This window comes from Terrapene carolina, unplaced genomic scaffold (assembly GCF_002925995.2).
Source record: "Terrapene carolina triunguis isolate 2854851 unplaced genomic scaffold, T_m_triunguis-2.0 Scaffold558, whole genome shotgun sequence".
NCBI classification, from domain to species: Eukaryota; Metazoa; Chordata; order Testudines; family Emydidae; genus Terrapene; species Terrapene triunguis.
This window is the reverse complement of record NW_020664909.1, coordinates 13,583,881-13,601,841: the sequence shown is the minus strand read 5'-3', so window position 1 is coordinate 13,601,841 and position 17,961 is coordinate 13,583,881. Positions and strand designations below refer to the sequence as shown.

The window sequence follows — 17,961 nt, the reverse complement described above, 5'->3', positions numbered from 1 at the left end:
TGTCCTCCAGCTGCAGGGTTTTGGGCTCCATCCCTGGACTCACCCCCGCACCATCACCTCAACCCCCACTGCCTCCTCCAGCCCCCCGTTGCCCCTGGTCCCCCTGCCTCCTTACCCACCTCCTCATCCAGGGCTTAATTTGTCCCCCAGCATGCCAGGGCTGAGTAAGTCTGCTGTGAAAAGTGATAATAACAAATATACAAATATCACTTTTCACAGGAGCAGACTTACTAACTAGCAATCTAAAAAAAAAATCAAAACATGCCAAGCACCTTATTTTTGTTTCATTTCTGCTTAGGTCCAGTAAAGAATAGAGACAACTGTACATTATTTTTATTATTGAGTCTGCAAAAAAAACCTACATACATAAATTACAATGATCTGGACTTGTATATATGCATATTTATTTGTTTTCCCTAAAGTTAATTAAGTATTTTAGGAAAAATTCTCAGAGCGGCCACCAGCAAGAGTTGATGGCTGCACTCTGAGGCCACCAAAAAATATGTTGTGAGAACCCGTGAAGGGACTGGATATGGAGGTTTTCTTGTTAAGAGGAGAGGGGAAACTGCCATTCACCCCCACATGAGCCCTAATGGAGAGGGAGCCATTCTGATACCACAGAGTTCCCAGTCAGCATGAAGCAGCTGATCATACGCTGCACTGCAGCAAGGCACCAGCATTTCAGACGCCTCTGGTGGGGCTCCAGTTATCTGGGGGCTCCCTGTGGGTGGAATTATGGCTGTTCTCTGGGCCTCTTCTGTGAGAGGAAAATCCAAGCAAGAAAATATGAGGAGATTCAGCCCCCAGCATGGGAAGAGTTAAAAGTTTGACCAAGTGCTGTCTATGAGGCACTGAATTCCTTTCCCATGCAACCCAGCAGCCAGTGTGGGGCAGACCCTATATTTAGAAAGCTGCTAAAGGTTTGGTGCTGACAGTTGTCCTGCCCCTTAGAGAAGAAGTCGCAGAGAGAGAGAAAGGGCGGCTGATCTCTCGCTCTAGCTGCATCCCCTACCAAGTTTCCTGCCCCATCCACTGGGCTCCATCGCTGAGCCTAAGACGGGGAGTGACCATTCTGCTGTCAGGAGAGCTCCAGACACAGACGGTAAGTGCCATTTCCTCACATCTTTGCTTCCCATCTCCCTGACTCCATGAGCGGCAGCAACGTCAGCCCTTGTTTATGGGACATGGCTGCACTGATATCTGAGACCAGCTGCCATGGGATATCTGAGCCCTTGGGGCTGGAATAGGACAGACACTCCCTGAGTGAGAGCCAGAAGTCACTCTGTGAAGCTTGAGGAACTGGCTGCTGCTTCTCCAGGTTCCCAACCAAATAATATCACCCCCCACAAACACACACACTCCACTGCACGCTGGCAGAGGCTGGTATCATGGGCTCCTGGCAAAGGCCTCCTGAGGGCGAGTCCTGGGGTTTAAAGTTGGTCAGAATCAAGGGTTTGGCCTTGATCCTTTGCAGTGTTTGGTTATGAGGACGGTAGGCCTCATATTCCCCACCCTCATTTTCTTCAGTCTCCATGTCCAGCCCCCCATACTTAGCTGGATGGGGCCCCTTCTAGTGCAGTGGCCTTCAAACTTTTTACCTCACGCCACCCCCAGCCCGGAGCCAGGGCCATGGCTGTGGTGGTGGGGGTGACGCAGAGAGGGATAAGGAGGCTGAGGCTGGGGCCACAGCTGGGGGCGGGAACAGAGCCTTGGCTGGGGGCCAAGGCCAGCAGCCCGGGCACTGGCCGGAGGGCCAGCAGCCGGGGCACCAGGCGCGGAGCCCCGGGCATGCAGCCAGCAGCCAGGGCCAGGGCCAGGAGAGGAGCTGGGTGGCGCTCCCTCCCTGCCCCTCTGTGGGGGATGGACCAGGCTCCCGCCGTGCCCCCTAGGATTCCTCCACGCTCCCCTAGGGGGGCATGCCCCACAGTTCAGGCACCTCTGTTCTAGTGTCTATTAGCAGGGCTGAGCTGTGTGGAAGGAGATAGAGTTTCTGCACAGCCACCCAAGGCCCTTCCTCCTTCCTGGCCCCTATGTCTGTTTGCTCCTTCTCTGCACAGTTCCCCAGCCCCTGCCAGCCAGGAAGGTGTTCATGCCACTTCTGTAATAATGGTCTGCAATGCAAAATCATTGTGTTACCACCACAGCGCAGGGCATGGGGAATGCCCTGCCTGCAGCCTGCCCAGCCTAGGGTTGCCACTTGTGAGGTACAAAAAAGCAGGACATCCAGGATGGTCCTGAGCCCATAAAACTGCGCAGCTGGCAGTGTGTGCTGAGCACCCTTACAGATTTCCTGGGACAGCTACCTCACAAAAGGAGTATCCTGGGAAAATTTGGACAGGTGGCAGCCAACGCCTTGCCTGAAGGGGTTTTCCTGAGTGCAGTGCTTATGCTTGTTGTATTCTTATTTCCCTCTCCCTGCCATCTCCCCACCTCCTTCAGATCCTAAAGAGCTGGCCATGGCAAGTGGCAAGGACTCAGACAGCGAGCAGGTGGTACCAGATGAAGAGGATAGGCCAGACGTGAAGGCAGTGCAGGCCCGCTACCTCCGCAGCCCCTCCCCCAGCCAGTGAGTGTATTTGCCACAGGGACTGCCATGGCTTCCTGACTGCATGTAACAAATTGCTTCCCCTTCCTCCCCTACCCCACTCATACCCATCCTACTCAGATCAAGAACATAGCCTCAGGCTTCCCTCTCCTCTAAGAGGCAGGGATTTAGAATACCAGCATAGGCCATACTGGGTGACGGGGGGAGACGCTGTGGGGATGGAGCTCATGTGTTATTTATCCCATTCAGTCATCTTAGATCACAGAGAGAGAGAGAGAGAGAGAGAGAGAGAGAGAGAGAAAAGCATTATTGGGAGGAAGCATTATTGCTTTCCCACTCCTTATACTCTCCCTCCTCCTGTTAATTTGCAAAATTCAGATTGGCTTTTAAATCCAGGTATGTTGGGACCCAGGCTTTTGATTCAGCCCATTATATGGATTTGCAAACCCCGTGTGTGGATTTTAACCCCCCAGAGATTGAGGCTTTTGGATTTTGGGTTTTGGTTCAGGCCTATCTCTCATAGGAGGGCTGGGAACAAGGCAGGAGGATGCCACTTACAGGGCAGCAAAAGTTGGGCTTCTGCCAGTTTTAAGGTGTCTTTTAGTCAAAATAAGTGTGATGAGTTTTTTTTGTTTTTTTTTAGTGCCTGCTTCTTAATGCAAAATTCCTGACAGGATTTCCCAGAAACTTTCAAACTGCACCTGGGGCAGGAAGTAGGGAGCAATGGAAAGATTCTGCCAAAAAGGAGATATTTTGGGGCATGTGGTTGTATGCAAATGGGGAAGACGCGGTTTCCATTAACAGCCTTAAGCATGAGGTTTGCTACCAGCAACAGCTAGAATGTTTGCTTCGTTTTATTGTATTCATTCATGCAATTTTCTGGGCTCATGTCTGATATAATCATGTAGAAATATCGCCTAATGACCACCTCTCTCTCCTCCTCTTCCTCTCCTCTTCCTCTCCTCCTCCTCCTCACCTGATCAGCCATTCAGACTGAACAGAACCACCTCCTTCACTTATTACCTTTTCTGCCATCAGTACCAAATGCCACAGTTAAAGTTGCAGAGACACTTCCATTCAAACGGCTACAAGCTGCCCTCCCAGGATCAGGGCTTGTAACCCACACACCTCCTGGGTGTGGTGTTCTGTCCCATCTAGTGGCACCGAGACCACAGGGGGGGAGAGAGAGAGCGAATGAGATGTGCTCTATAGCCTTAACTAAGAGTCATATGGCTTTTGGCTCATGCACTAAGCTCCAGAGGTCCCAGGTTCAATCCTGCCTGCAGATGGCCTGGATCTGTCAGTGTTATATGCCCTACTGGAATCCGGCCCTGCTCCCTTCCTGCTGGTCAGTGATGCTGGCCAGTCAGGGGAAGGGCAGTAGCTGGAGGAACTGGAAGGGGGCTCTCAGGAGGAGAATGTCCACGGAGCTATTCAAGTGGTGGCAGCAGCACAGAAATTCCTGCGACCTATTGGCAGTAGCTCGGGACCATCACAACTCCCCCTTGAAGCCAGCACTAGGAGCAGTGCTCACACAAGCACTTGAGGCACCAGCACACCCCTGCGAAGGACTCCAGTGCAGTCACTTTATGGTTTGGTTTTGTTGAGATGTGTGACGGGGTGGACTAGGTCCAGCGGCTCCCTGTTGGAAGCCTCAGGGCCCTGTCATACCCCATCCCAGAGAGGAGAGTGGCCTAGAGTTGGTTGTAGGGAAAGCAGACAATCAAAGGGGCTGCAGGAGTGGCCAATCAGGCGCCAGGAGGGCTATATAAAAAGGAGTAGCAGAGATAGAGTTGGTCAGTCAGTTGCTGCCTGGAGCTGGCAGAGAGAGGACTGAGTTCATGGCTGGCTGAAAGAGCAGCAGGACCACAGACCGCTCAGTACGGGCAGGGACCAGCGGAGCTAAGAAGGAGTTCCCGGCTGGCTGCTGGGACTGGGAAAGGTCTGAGCCCAGGGAGGGCTCAAGAAGACAGTGTCTCCAGGGAGGAAGCCCTGAGGGTATGTCCCCATATCAAGGTCGGAAGAAGGTAAAGACTGTATACCGCAGGAAGGGGTTTGTACTCTTCCACCGACAGACAGCGTGTGACTTGTCCAGAAGGCCAAGTCACTGAAGACCTGCCTAAGAAACCATTAACCAAGGAGGGGGTGCTTGTGCTACCCCGTTCCACAAACTGAGTGATTGTAGGCATGCACTTGATCAAGGGGCATTTGTGAGAGGCAGGTAACACCCTGTTATAGCACCACAAACTGAGAGATTGCAAGTGCATGCACCCTACCAGGAGGGTGCTCACAAGAGGCGGGTGCCAACACTGTTACAAGGTGTTTCAGCAGTGGGTGGTGTTTTGGCAGTGAGTGGAGCTTCACAGTACCACCACTTTTTTTGTCCAGGCTAACCCCAGCCCAGGACAAACCCAGGGGATTCAACTTGTGCCCCAGGCACCATGCAGGTTAACTTGGATTGTTAAAGACACAACTTGTCCAGCAGCAGCAGGAGGAGTTTGAGTCAGCACAGAGGGGGAAGAGGATGTGGTTAGTAATACCAAATGATTCCTCCCCCTACAAACTCCCCAGCCCTAATAGTAAGGAACCATTCCAGGAGGTGACGGGAGAATTTAATCTTCTTACCTATCCTCTGGGAAATCTGTTCAGAGCCTGGCCTATAATGTAGACTGTAAAGCCATGCCCTCAGCGTGGGTCTCTGGGTGCCCCTAGCAGCACAGCTCCCTTTGGAGACGATACCATTGTCTGTGGCTCCAACAGCCATGCCCCATTCCTCCCTTTCAAACAGACTGCAGGCCTGGACATTCCACCACGCACATGGATTTCCACAGCGAAAGCTGAGCTCTGCAGAGGGGAGCATGCTACATGCAATGGCTACTACCCTGCTCTTCTCCCTCCTTACTCCCAGAATCACACTTAGATTTGTGGAGCCTTCTGCAAATCCCTCTTCTGCAGATGTTGTGGGGTTTCCCGCCCACTTTTGTTCCCCACCGTTCTGTGTAGCTAACAGGAGTGGGTGCCCTTAAATTCCCTGTCCCTAGTTGCTCATCAAGATTCACTCCACAAATACTGGTTTGGGCTGAGACGCCACATGCTTGGTGTCAACCTGGAGGGGAATTTGGGGACCAAGCATGTGCAAAATCTGTTCAGACAGTCTTGACTGAGGGGAGAGGAAGGGTAATACACTTTCCCACTGTCAAAATTTGGTGCAGTTGTGGCCCCCGCCCTCCACCACGTCCCGCCTCCATCTAATTATATCAGCTGAGGTCTGAACTCTCCAACTCTTTCTGCAGCAACCCATCACACTGCACAGTCCTGCCTGCCTGCCTGCCCAGCTGCTCCTGGGTTTGGAATGATGCTGTCCACCTACCCCCCCATGGCCAGTTATTATGGGAACCAATTTAATCCATGCAGCTGGCAGCCAGGCTGGTGTGTGCAGAAGCCTGAGATGTCCAGGCCTTCTCATGGAGGAAGAGGAAACAGCTACCAATTCAAGTTAGAGAGAGAGAGTGTCTCCACAGTCAGATGTCTAACCCCAATGCCATGCTGGGCCCTGAGGACCAGAGTGGGGCACAGGGGACAAGCTTCCCTGGGGTTTTATCCTTTACTTGCTCACAATGAACTCAGCATGTCTTTCTTTAATATATTCTTTGTATATAAATATATTCCTGGTGAAAGGTGTAGGATTGACAGCTCTGGAGATTTATGCCCTCTATTTATCCATTGAACAAGTACAGCACCAGCAGAATAAGCTTCCTCTATACTAGCCCCTGTGGAAGTAACCCAGAGTGACCTCCTCCAGGGATGAGAGGGGAGCTCAGTATAGATGACCTGTTCTGTCCTTGACACCTCTGTTGAGACTATCAACAAGGAGCCCAGTTATCAGCAGTTTCAATGGAGGCTTTTTTATGTGGCTACCTGTCCCCTGGCAATGGAATCGAGGCCCCAAACTTATTTCACATAGTTCACAGAACCACTATGATTATATTAACGAACCTTTAATTCATTTTCCATTGACAATCAAAGGAGCACATTTTTGTTTGCAAAAATGTTCACAGGCAGAGAATGGGTCACAAATACTCATATAAATGTGTATTCAAATGAGGGCAGATTTTTAAAGGTATGTAGGTGCCTAGTGAGATTTCCAAAAGCAACTGGGTGCCTAAAACTCATTGATTTCAATGGGTGTTAGATACCTAGATGCTTTTGAAAATCCCACTAGGCGCCTAATTAGCTTTGAAAATCTGGTCTTGAATGTACAAGCAGCCATCATGAAAACTATTGGTGGGGTTGGTAATTGTCCAACTAGAGATCAGAAACAATACCATGTGACTTGATTGACCAAACACACAGTGAATGTCAAATTATGATGCAGTCACTGTGGTGAGTAGTTTGCAAGAGATCCATAGCCTGCCATCTGGTCACTTAAACCATCCATCAAATAATCTGGAAGAACAAACACATCTATAAAAGTCAAATAGTGTTTGCAGACGATTTGTGAACAGAAAAAGGGCCAAAATCGCAGCATCATTTGTTCTGAATTCTTCACCAAACTCTAGTCAGAAGCCACCCTTCATAGAAAAGCAGAGCAGCCGCCTTGGAGTAGCTGTGTCTGGAAGGACACTCAGATATTAGTGATGAGGGAGGTACAAGAACTTCTATGGAATAAAATGGATGTTTCTGACTCTCTGTCTACCCCCAGACAGCGCCATCTCTCTGGCAGTGGAGCTCCAAGCCACTCGGGATACATTACTCCTGGGAGAATTCTGTACAAAAAAATTAAAAATTCTGCTCACAATATTTTGAAATTCTGTAAAATTCTGCATATTTTATTTGTCAAAATAACACAGTATAATCACACCAATTTTAATTATTTTGGTCATTTATTTCAAAATACCTGTCAGCAAATATGTCTAACAATACAGACAACAAAAAAGATTCAGGAAATGTTTTTTGACAAATAGATTCCTTACTAGGCATATTAATACAGAACTCTTGAGTAATAATTCATTTAAACTACAATACAGAACCATATTTCCCACACCCCTCAAAAGCAGTGTAGGGAGTTACGGGTAATGGAGGAGCTAAGGGAGAGGGAAATAATTCCTGGAAAGGAGCATGGGTGTGACCTTGGAAGGTTGTTGGGTATGGATGGGAAAAGTATGGAACAGGTTTTTTTGGGGAGTCAGAGAAGGATTATTAGGGAACTTCCCCCATGCAGACCCTGACTGACCCCTAGCTTCTCCCATTCAGTCAGGCACATCTGCCCCTGTCCCTATGTGTCCTTGTACCCCATCCACATTTGTCCTTCCACTCCCACTCAGACACCCATTCCCCCTCAGCCAGCTCCCTCCCCCATCCCCATCTGTCCCTGCACCCCCTCCCCCATCTCCATGTGTCTCTGTGTCCCCACTCAGCCACCCCCATTCCCCCATGTGGCCCTGCACCTCCCTCTCTCCTATCCCCATGTGTCTCTGTGCCGCCACTCAACCACCCTCCTTCCCCCATGTGGCCCTGCATCCTACTCCCCCCATGGCCCTGTGCTTCCACTCCCATTCAGCCCCTGCCCCAGTCTGTGACCCCCAGCAACCCCATGTGCCCCATGTTGTCTGTCTCCTGACCTGGCCCAACAGGCGCTGTGAAGAAGGCACTGCAGGCTCTTTCTCTTCCCTATCATAGCTGGGGCTAGCCAGGAGCGGCTGCTTTGTTTTAGCATCACAGTGCCCTCTGGTGGGCAAAAGGCAGAACTTCAGCAACTTTCCGGCAGAAGCTATTTGCTGCTGAAAAAAATAAAAATATGCGTGGCACATGAATTATGCACACACACACAGTGGTGAAAAATCCCCCAGGAGTAATACATCTACACAGCAAGCAGGAGCCTGCAGCAGTGAGTCTCAGAGTCCAAGTCTATAGACTCTGGCTCCTGGGGCTTGTGCTACTACGCTAAAATAGCTGTGTAGACATTCGGGCTGGAGTCTGGGCTCAGAAGCCATGATAGTGGGATGCTCTTTAATCTATAGAGCCAATCTCTAGTGCCTCCTTCTACTATAACTAATGATAAATAAGAAGTGATTTTCAAGCAAAAAAGCTAGCTGTGTGGATGTACCCTTCAATTCTCCTTCACATGAATAACCCATCTAACAATCCCATCCCACCCACCTACCTGCAGTCCTCCTTTGCAGGAACTCCCTCTCCAGGTCTGTTCTTCTGCAGTCTCTTTCCACTGACTGCAGATCCTCATTGCAGGCCTCACTCTTACCCACTTGCTGCCACATAGCCCCTCATTCCTACCTCCAAATCCTCTCCCATAGGATCCCCCACCACCTCTTGCAGACATCCTTTGGATGCTAGAGCTCTCTTCAAAAGGCACTTGTCACACCGTCCAGGGGGGAGTATCTTTCCCTCCATCCCTCATAAGGTCCTCTGTCTGCCCTCCCTGCTGCTCCCCTCTGAAATGGTTGAGAAGGGAAGCAATACCAGAGGTGCAGGGCAGATGAGGAAGTGTTTGTCTAATACCAATGTCATTGACTGGCAGGTATTCAGTGATATCAGACACAGAGACAGAAAGCATCTTCATGGAGCCTATCCACCTGTCCTCTGCAGTAGCTGCTAAACAGATAATCAATGAAGGTAAGCGGATCAAAGGGGCAGGGTAAGTAAGAAAGACTTTGGTTGCACTTGGTTAGCCTCTTTCATCTGGGGATCTTAAAGTGCTAAACAAACGTTCATGAAGCCTCATAACCCTCCACCCCCACCATGAGGTAGAGAGGTTATCTCCATTTTACATACCATTACACAGACATGTTTGGAGACTTGCCTTAAAGTCACATAGTGAGTCAGTGGCAGAGTCATAGAATACAGTGAAGGAGTCCTGATTCATAGCTCCCTGCTCTAACCAGGGGCACCGGAACAGGGGTGGAGGGGGCAGGGGTCCATGGCTCCCTCATTTTTAAAAGTGGGAGGACTATGCCCTCCGACTTTTTACCGGCTGTAAGGGCAAGCAATGGTGGAGAGGTGGCAGAGAGGAGCAAGCAAGGGGCAGGGTCTTGTGGAGAAGGGGCAGGGCAGGGGCAGGGTCTCGTGGAGAAGAAGGGGTGAGGCCCTGGTTTGGGCACTGGTCCCCCCCACACACAATGTTAGGGAGCTTCCACCAGTCCTGGCTCTAACCACTGGGCAAGCTCCCTTCCCCATATGCTTGGGATTAGAATGAGACTTCCCCAGACTCCTTTTCACTTGTAACCTTAGCCAACCTAGATCTACAAGGGATGAAAGGAAAGGTTACTGTGCTCAGTCCCCTATTAACTGCCTGAGGCTACTGCCTGAGTGCACACGTGCACACATTTCAGACTGGGTGGGTGGACACTGTTGAACAAAGTTAAGAAGCCCCCAGGATTGTTCCAGGGAGAAAGAATAGTGAATTCTTCACATGCTTTGAGTGACAGTCAGCTCATTCCAGAGCTGAAGACAAAGGAGGTCAAAGTGGATTCAGTTTGTCCGGGGATGTTGGAGTCTGCAGAGCAGCTGCTGGTGGAGGACCTGTACAACCGAGTTAAAGAAAAGATTGATGACACCAGCTTGTTCAACACACCGTGTGTGATGGACTTGCAGAGGGCACTCATGAAGGACAGGCTGGAGTCCCCCTGGGATCCTGTGGATGAAGTCTGGCCCAACGTCTTTATAGCAGAAAAGTGAGTATGAACTTTTGTCCTTGAGGTCACACAAAATTCCTAGTGAAGGGTTTGATGGAGTCACTAAAGTCACCTCAGCATAATATATATTACATGTAATGCCTTTCATCCCCAGAGATCCAAAGACATTTTACAGTCTATGTCTACAAAGATCACACTGCACTGAAAAGCAACCACTTCTGTGAAAAACCACAGCTTTTGCACCACACGTATTGACACTTCAGAACAGTTTAGGAAAGGAGGGGAAGAACACCATATCCAATTAAAAGCACCTAGGAAACTGTAAGCAAAATGAAATTACTGCAGATGGAATTTGGCCCAGACACAGGAACGCCTAATCCTTTAAAAAGAGGGGGGAAATGCCATGCAATTTATTGAAGACAAGTGGCCAGAGTCTGTTTTATGGCTCTTCCAAAAGACAGCACCTTCAGCAGCCTAGTGCTCCCTAGCATTGTGCTGGGCATTGGTTCAGCACTGAGAGGGAAGAGTGCTATCTAATGAATCACCAGTAATGTGTCCTGCAGCACCTTGCTTCTCTTTGAGCATCTCTCAAGTAAGTACTGAATATAAACTGCTAGAAGACCACTGAGAGGGTGCTACTCTTCTGGCTAATCTTAGAATAGAGGGAGGGAGGTTACTGTGTCTACAGACACCTCAGTCTCTTGGGCTGGACATATTGGACATTTGGGCTTGTCTTCTGTTCACCTAAATGGGATAGAAACCCTACTCTAAGCTGCTGAGTTGGCCCTATCTCCTGCTCCTATCTCATTTTCACCATTCACAGATCTTGACAGCCTGTGTTGCTACTCACAATTCTATAGTCTGTATTAGCCATTTGAGAGACAGAGAAGTCAGATGGTTGGGTGGAAAGGGTAAACTTGTATGTCCATATCAGTGTCTATGAAGCAGAGACAGCCCAACAGATAGAATATTCCTTTAAGCAGAGGTCAGGTTGGGAAGGGTTGCACCAAGTTGGTGACTGGGTACTTCTGCCTGGCAGCCACTGTTTTGTGCTCCAGAATCTCAGCTTTTATTTAAGAGTCTCTGGCTCTTATGATTGCAAAGGAAGCTTCAAAATGTGAACAGAGTCTAACCAATCCCCTGCTGTGCCTGAGTCTGGAGAGAGCCTGAAATAATAGCTCTAAGAGATGTGAACTCTCTTATGTATCTCAATGGGGAGTCAGCTTTGAAGAATACCTATGGCAACTTACATGTGAATATCATTAATTATTATATTACTAGTCAAAGCTTCCAAGAAAGGAGAGGGACTATCATATGATGAAGATTTGCGTAGTCTACTGAGAATGTAATCTCATTTTGGAGTCTTGAGTGGGTGGTGGAGTCATGAGTGGGTGGAGCTTCAGTTGTGGCAGGAGCTTGAGAGAGTATCCTCACACAGTGTTTTTTCCAATCTGTCCCTGAGTTTAAGGACAAAGGGAAAGTCCCTGCATGGGAATCTATCTAAACTGCTGCTAGGTCAATCTGAATGCACCAGTCATACATGTTAAAGATCTCGTCTTCAATATCATGCACCTTTTCTTGCCCTTAGATTGTTCAGAGCTCTGGTACACACCTCTCAGCCAAAACCCTGTTCCTTTTCTAACCCCTCAGATTGCAAAGGACCTTTGTAGATATCCTTCCACCGCATTCACTGGGCTGGCAAAGAGTTAAATCCAGCTTGGCTTGCCACTCTCCATGCCCCATTGTGTTCATTCGGTTCTGTTCTTTTTCCATTTTAATCAAGCCATGGTTACCCTCTTACTGACATCTCCCCTTCTAACACCACCTCTGCTGGCCCCCTGGACAATGGACTGGCTCTCTCCAGCCTCAGAACAGGAGCCAACTTCTAATATTGCTTTCTCTTCTTTGGAGGAGTGTTGCAGTGAACAAAGGCCGTCTGAAGAGGCTTGGGATCACTCATATCCTGAATGCGGCTCACGGTACCGGCGTGTACACAGGGCCAGATTTCTACAATGGTTTGAATATCCAGTACTTGGGCATTGAGGTGGATGATTTCCCAGAGATGGACATTTCCAAACACTTTCACCAGGCTGCGGAGTTCCTTGATGAAGCACTGCTGACATACAGAGGTAAGATAAGGAGATTGGGCTAGTTCCTGGAAACTTGGAAATCCAGTGATGCGGGAGGCATCACAGAGAATATTTTGGACCAGATTTCTAGTTGCCCTTTGACTCCATTGTATATGGCAGATGGAAGGCTCCAAGTGAATACTTTAGGCCTAGTTCTACACTCCCCCCACAGAAGGCCCAGCATATCAAGTGTGACTGTTGCAATAATATCCAGCTATTGTTCAAGGCTATCTGCTGCTATGTCCTGTATGCTAAATCCTCACCTTTGCTAGATTATCTACTACAGAACAGTAGGGGTCACTGTGCTATTGAAAGACAAAACGGGTAATGCGTTTCTAGGTGGTTATAGCCAAAGTCCTGCATGCTCTGTTGGACCTAAATTCTATGGCAACACACCCCATGGCCTGGTTATTTCTATGGAACTCTAGTATAGCATTCTGGAAATTCTGTAGCAATATCAGCTCAAATTAAAAATAGAGATTTTAACTGAATTAAACATGAAAATGAATACTACAGTCAGTCTTCCTCTACCTCTACCGTGGTCTTCAGTATCCCTTGTGTTATTTATTTTCATACTAAATTCACTTAATTTTAGTCTGCCCTTACATTTTGAATGTGCTGCTAATTTTTGTGTTGACAACGTAACTACATTGCAAAAGGTCTCAGTATGAAAAGCTGGTGAGCTAATAGGAGGCAGCTGGGGCTTCTGGCAAGTAGGAATTTGTGAGAGGCAGTTTGGGGTAGTAGGGGAAGTTGAATGTTTCAACTCGTAAAACATCAATAGTGAAATAGCTGACACTTTAGATTTGCTTCGCTGGGTTTCAGAGTGAATAGCACATTGATATACATGGGATAAATGGGAGAAGTTCAAACATTTTACATCTGGGGAAACTGAGGCACAGTGCAGCTAAGTGACTTAGACAAGGTCACACAGCAAGTCAAGAGTATTGTAAGGGTCGACTCACTAATGTTTGTAAAATGCTTTGAGATTTTTTGATTAAATGCACTACATAAGTACAAACTATTAATACAATTTCTGTAGTTAGCTTATTTTAAAATGTGCCCATCCACAGTTTGTGGCACATGTACACGTTACTTGGTATTATTTTGATTGTCTCAAATTTTAATTAAGGTAAATCAGAAAATAAAACAGAAAAAAATACTTAACATCGGTCTGATCTAAACCGCAGTGAAATCAAGAAATCCATTAACATCAATGGACTTTGGATCAGGCCTTATGGGATGCATTGCAGATTAATTTTGTAGGTTGTTGAAAGCATCTGACACTTTTATATTTCATACCTGTAGGTAAAATCCTGGTAAGCAGTGAAATGGGAATCAGTCGCTCGGCTGTGCTGGTGGCTGCTTACCTGATGATCTTCCACCACATGACCATCTTAGAAGCCCTAATGACTATAAGGAAGAAGCGTGCCATTTACCCCAATGACGGCTTCCTGAAACAGCTCAGGGAGCTCAATGAGAAGCTGCTGGAGGAACGAGAGCAGGAAGATACTGGGGATGATGATGACACAGCCAGCCGGAGTTCTGTCATCGAAGCAGGGACCCATTCCCTGCTGTCTGGAGTGGAGGTCTCTGGGAGTGTCATGGGAGCCAAAGTGCACTCCATCACGGTAGAGGAAGAGGATACCACCAGCTTTCTGGGAAGTGTTATGAGTTCTTCATCCATGGGAAAAGCTAGCTTGGTTTCCAAACAGCCCACTCTGATCAGTGAGGAGGAGGAGGAACAGCTGTATGAGGAATGGAGGCAGAAGCAAGGCCTGCCAGCAAGAGAACTACCAAATCAAGATGTGGAAAGCACACCTCCAAAACTTCCAGATCAGGGAGGAGAGGAATGTGAGGAGAATGTGGAACAGATGATTCAAGAGTGGCAGAGTCGAAATGCAAAATATGAAAAGGAAGGTTATTGGCTACCCAGGGAGGAGGATGGAGTCTCCAACATGGGAGAAAGGCCGTATCCTTCAAGTGAACTGGGTGACGCGGAGAGTGTGAACAGCCTTGACATCCGAATTCTGAAGCAACAACTGGAAGCCAGCAGCATCAACAGGCTGAGGAGGGGCCGCACAGACTCTATGTCTACGGAGAGCACCTGGGATATGTGGAACCAGAGGCTGCTAGAGATTGAGAAGGAAGCTGCTCAGAGATACCGTTCCAGGAATAAAAGTGGTGATGATAGTCCAGAACCACAGCCAGGAAGAAAGAGCAGAGATGTGGATGTGGAGAGTGTTGTCTCGGATACCAGCTCCTTTCATAACTTCTGCAAAAAGAACAAAGACAAGCTGACCCCTCTTGAAAGGTGGAAGATCAAGAGAATCCAGTTTGGCTTTCACAAGAAGGATTTAGAATCCTCTGTGTCCCCCAAGACGGATGATGGCAGCCAGCCAGTTGAGGAGGCAGCAGAAGAAGAGAAGGATCTATCAGATGTCAAGCTGACAGCTTACCAGGCCTGGAAAATAAAACACCAGAAGAAGGTGGGAAATGAGAACAAGGATGATATTGTGGAGCTTGCCAAGGGCGAAGATTCTGCTTCAGCCAAAAGGAAGCAGAGGAGAATGGAGCTACTTGAACATTCAAAAAAGATCCTGGAAGAAAGCCAGTCCCTGTGCAGCTGGGAGACAGAGAGCGCAATGAGTGGGAGTATCCCGCTGTCATCTCTTTGGCCCTCAGCACCTTCCATAAGCGGTGCTGAGGATTCAGCTTCTTCACTGAGCATGCAGAGCAACCGTTCATCTTTACCTCAGAACAGAAGCAGTGCTGGGGCTATGCAGCCTCAAATGCCAGCTACACCTCTACCCAACATCCCAGTTGGCCCAGGTGATGCGATATCCATGGCCAGCATTCAGAACTGGATTGCCAGTGTGGTTAATGAAACCATTGCTCAGAAACAAAATGAGATAATGATGTTGTCCCACCCGCCCTCCACACTGGCCTCCAGTGTGAAGTCAGGTGACTTTGGCAGATGCCTCGATGATGACAAGGCCTCCCTTCTCAGTGCACAGAGTGGTTTGTTTGTAGCTAGCTCTCTGCTCCGCCAGAGGGACATGAGCAGTGCTGACACCCAGTCCATTCTGTCTTCCAATGCCTCAATGAGCGTGAGGACAGGAGGGTCTAGCTCCAGCATGAGAGTGACTCAAACAAGCAAGCCGCTGTACAGCCTCTTTGCAGATGACATTGACCTGAAAAAACTCAGCCGGAAGGAGAAGGAGATGCAAATGGAGATGAGAGAAAAAATGTCAGATTATCAAATCGAGAAGCTTGTCAGAGACAACAAGCGCAGCACTTTATTTAAGAAGAAGAAGGCCCAGGGAGAAGATGAAGAAAAGAAAGTCGAAGACAACACAGAGAACACAATAGGTGGCATTCGGTACCCCTTCCAAACAGATCTTGACAGAACTGATACAGCTTCTGCTTTCTCCGGTCAGTTTGCAAATACTGGTGCCATGAATTCAGAGGTGGAGACCAATGTTAATAAGTGGCTGAGTGGCCTGAAAGCAGAAGGAAAGACATCATATCATGACCATGCTGAAAAGGCTAGAGAGAAATACAATAGATCATCCACTCTCAGAGAGGTGGACTCTGAAGCATGCAAGTATAGCTTCTCCAGATCCCAAAGAGAAGAGGCGAACAGTTCTTCTTCCTATCAGTGTAAAGGTGATTCACTGAGAACCACATCAAGATTTTCCTCTACCTCTGCAAAAGAGGACAAGGAAATGTACAAGTTCACACGAACAAAGGCCAGAGAGACAAGTTCTAGGGAAGAAAGCCCAGAGCCATCCTATGATTCTGAATCCCCAGGACCATCAACGCAGAGTCGAGTCAGATCCCGTCACTTGGAAAAATCTGAAGAGGAGTCTAGTTCCAACATGTCAGAATTTGGAGCAAAGAGAAAGTTCATTCAGAGTTTTTCAAAGTCTGAAGAGGACGGAGACAGAGAAGAGAAGGTGGAAGAAAGTGAAGAGAGGTTTGCATCAAGGCAATTCTCGCAGTACAGACGAAGCACCCACAAGGAAGAAGAAATGGATGATGATGCCATTATTGCTGCCTGGAGAAGCCGGCAAGAAGAAACTAAGGCAAAGCTCCGGCGAAGAAGAGAGGAATGACCGAGGACAAGGTTGTTAAGGCACCATCAGGACTGAAGTGGGGTCCCAGCCTCAGCAGGAGTCCCAGACACAGATGTCTCACCTGAATCACTCATCATTATATTTCAGATCATCCTTCATGATTTCCAGGGCACTGCTGATGTCCTGCAGAAGTTTTCTTCACCTTAATCAACAGACTTGGAGGAAGAAGGTTAATCATTTCCAGTGTTTGTGGTTTGTCAAAAAGAAGAAGCTTGTGCTAAATGATTAGGGTAGGTGTGAATAAATCTTTAGGAGACACTTGTATCCAGAGAATATTTTAGTAACAATAGCAGGTAAAGCTATTCTGCCCTCTGGGACAGCACCCTCAAGTCAAGAGTTTGGTCAGGTCTTGTTTTGATTATTTCACTTTTTTGGAGTCATTAAAGAATCACTCTAGCATTATTTCTAGCTTTGTTTTGATTATAAATAAGGGAATGGGGAACTAACAACCTTCTCTAGATGCTTGACAGTGTGGTTTCATCTCTTATCAGCGTTGCCTTTTCCCATATGGAAAATATTGAGGGTTTTTTTTTAGTACAGTACTCCTTTTCTTATTAAGCGAAAGCCAATTTGGCTTTTTTATGTGTACTTCATCAGTGTCATGAATATCAACATGATTTTGGGGAATACAGTACATTTAAGGTTTGCTCCACTGAGTAGCTGCAGCAGAACAAAATATCCATTAAATGTAGCTATTGTGGGAATTTATATTTTAGGGTTTCTTAATTTATTTGCTGTCAATTGGTTGAGACTACAGGGAGGAAAGTGACTTTGAAACTCAAGGATAGTCCCATACTGTATATAGCATAAGGCCAAACTCTGAAATTACTACTTGACAGTGTCTGACCCTTTGTAAAATGATTATATTTAGGGTGATGGATCTTGACATGTATATAGTAGAGCTAACATAACCTATATAGTAACAAGAAAAGAACTAGATAAATTCATGGAGGATAGGTCCATCAGTGGCTATTAGCCAGGATGGACAGGGATGGTGTCCCTAGCCTCTGTTTGCCAGAAGCTGGGAATGGGCGACAGGGGATGGATCATTTGGTGATTACCTGTTCTGGTCATTCCCTCTGGGGCACCTGGCATTGGCCACTGTCAGAAGACAGGATACTGGGCTAGATGGACCTTTGGTCTGACCCAGTATGGGCGTTCTTATGTTCTAAGAATGCACCCTCCTTGTTAGAAGTTTAATACACGAATGGATCTGTCTGTGTAATACCACTGCCCACAACTGGATGGAATTAGACCCAGTCCAATATGATTATGTCTCCTGCTAGTTGCTTGAGGTCTACAAGAGGAAAAAATACTTAATACTACTGACTGCTTAGTAGTCTTAATAATGGATATTCTGAGCTCATTCAAAAGGTAAAGCTCTATTTTGGAGGACAGGTCCTGAGTTCAATTTGATTCATGCATGTATGCAATTCAGCTGGTGCCTGTCTGTTATGTCTGTAGTCCGATTGTGTCTTTTATTATTTTTCAGCATTATT

General features: G+C 47.6%; 1 protein-coding gene across 2 annotated transcripts; it reads left to right on the top strand.

Moving 5' to 3' along the window:
* The first annotated feature begins 968 nt into the window (after positions 1–968).
* Positions 969–17,458, top strand: DUSP27 (dual specificity phosphatase 27, atypical). 2 transcript variants are annotated; one of them, XM_024198916.1, is made up of 5 exons: positions 969–1,102; positions 9,081–9,175; positions 10,002–10,233; positions 12,106–12,323; positions 13,632–17,458. In XM_024198916.1, the coding sequence occupies exons 2-5, from the start codon at positions 9,121–9,123 to the stop codon at positions 16,439–16,441; spliced, it is 3,315 nt and encodes a 1,104-aa protein (XP_024054684.1). In that variant the 5' UTR covers positions 969–1,102; positions 9,081–9,120; the 3' UTR covers positions 16,442–17,458. The 2 variants fall into 2 exon arrangements, with proteins under 2 accessions (XP_024054684.1, XP_029769121.1); XM_029913261.1 differs by lacking the exon at positions 969–1,102 and adding an exon at positions 2,451–2,566.
* Positions 17,459–17,961: the final 503 nt, after the last annotated feature.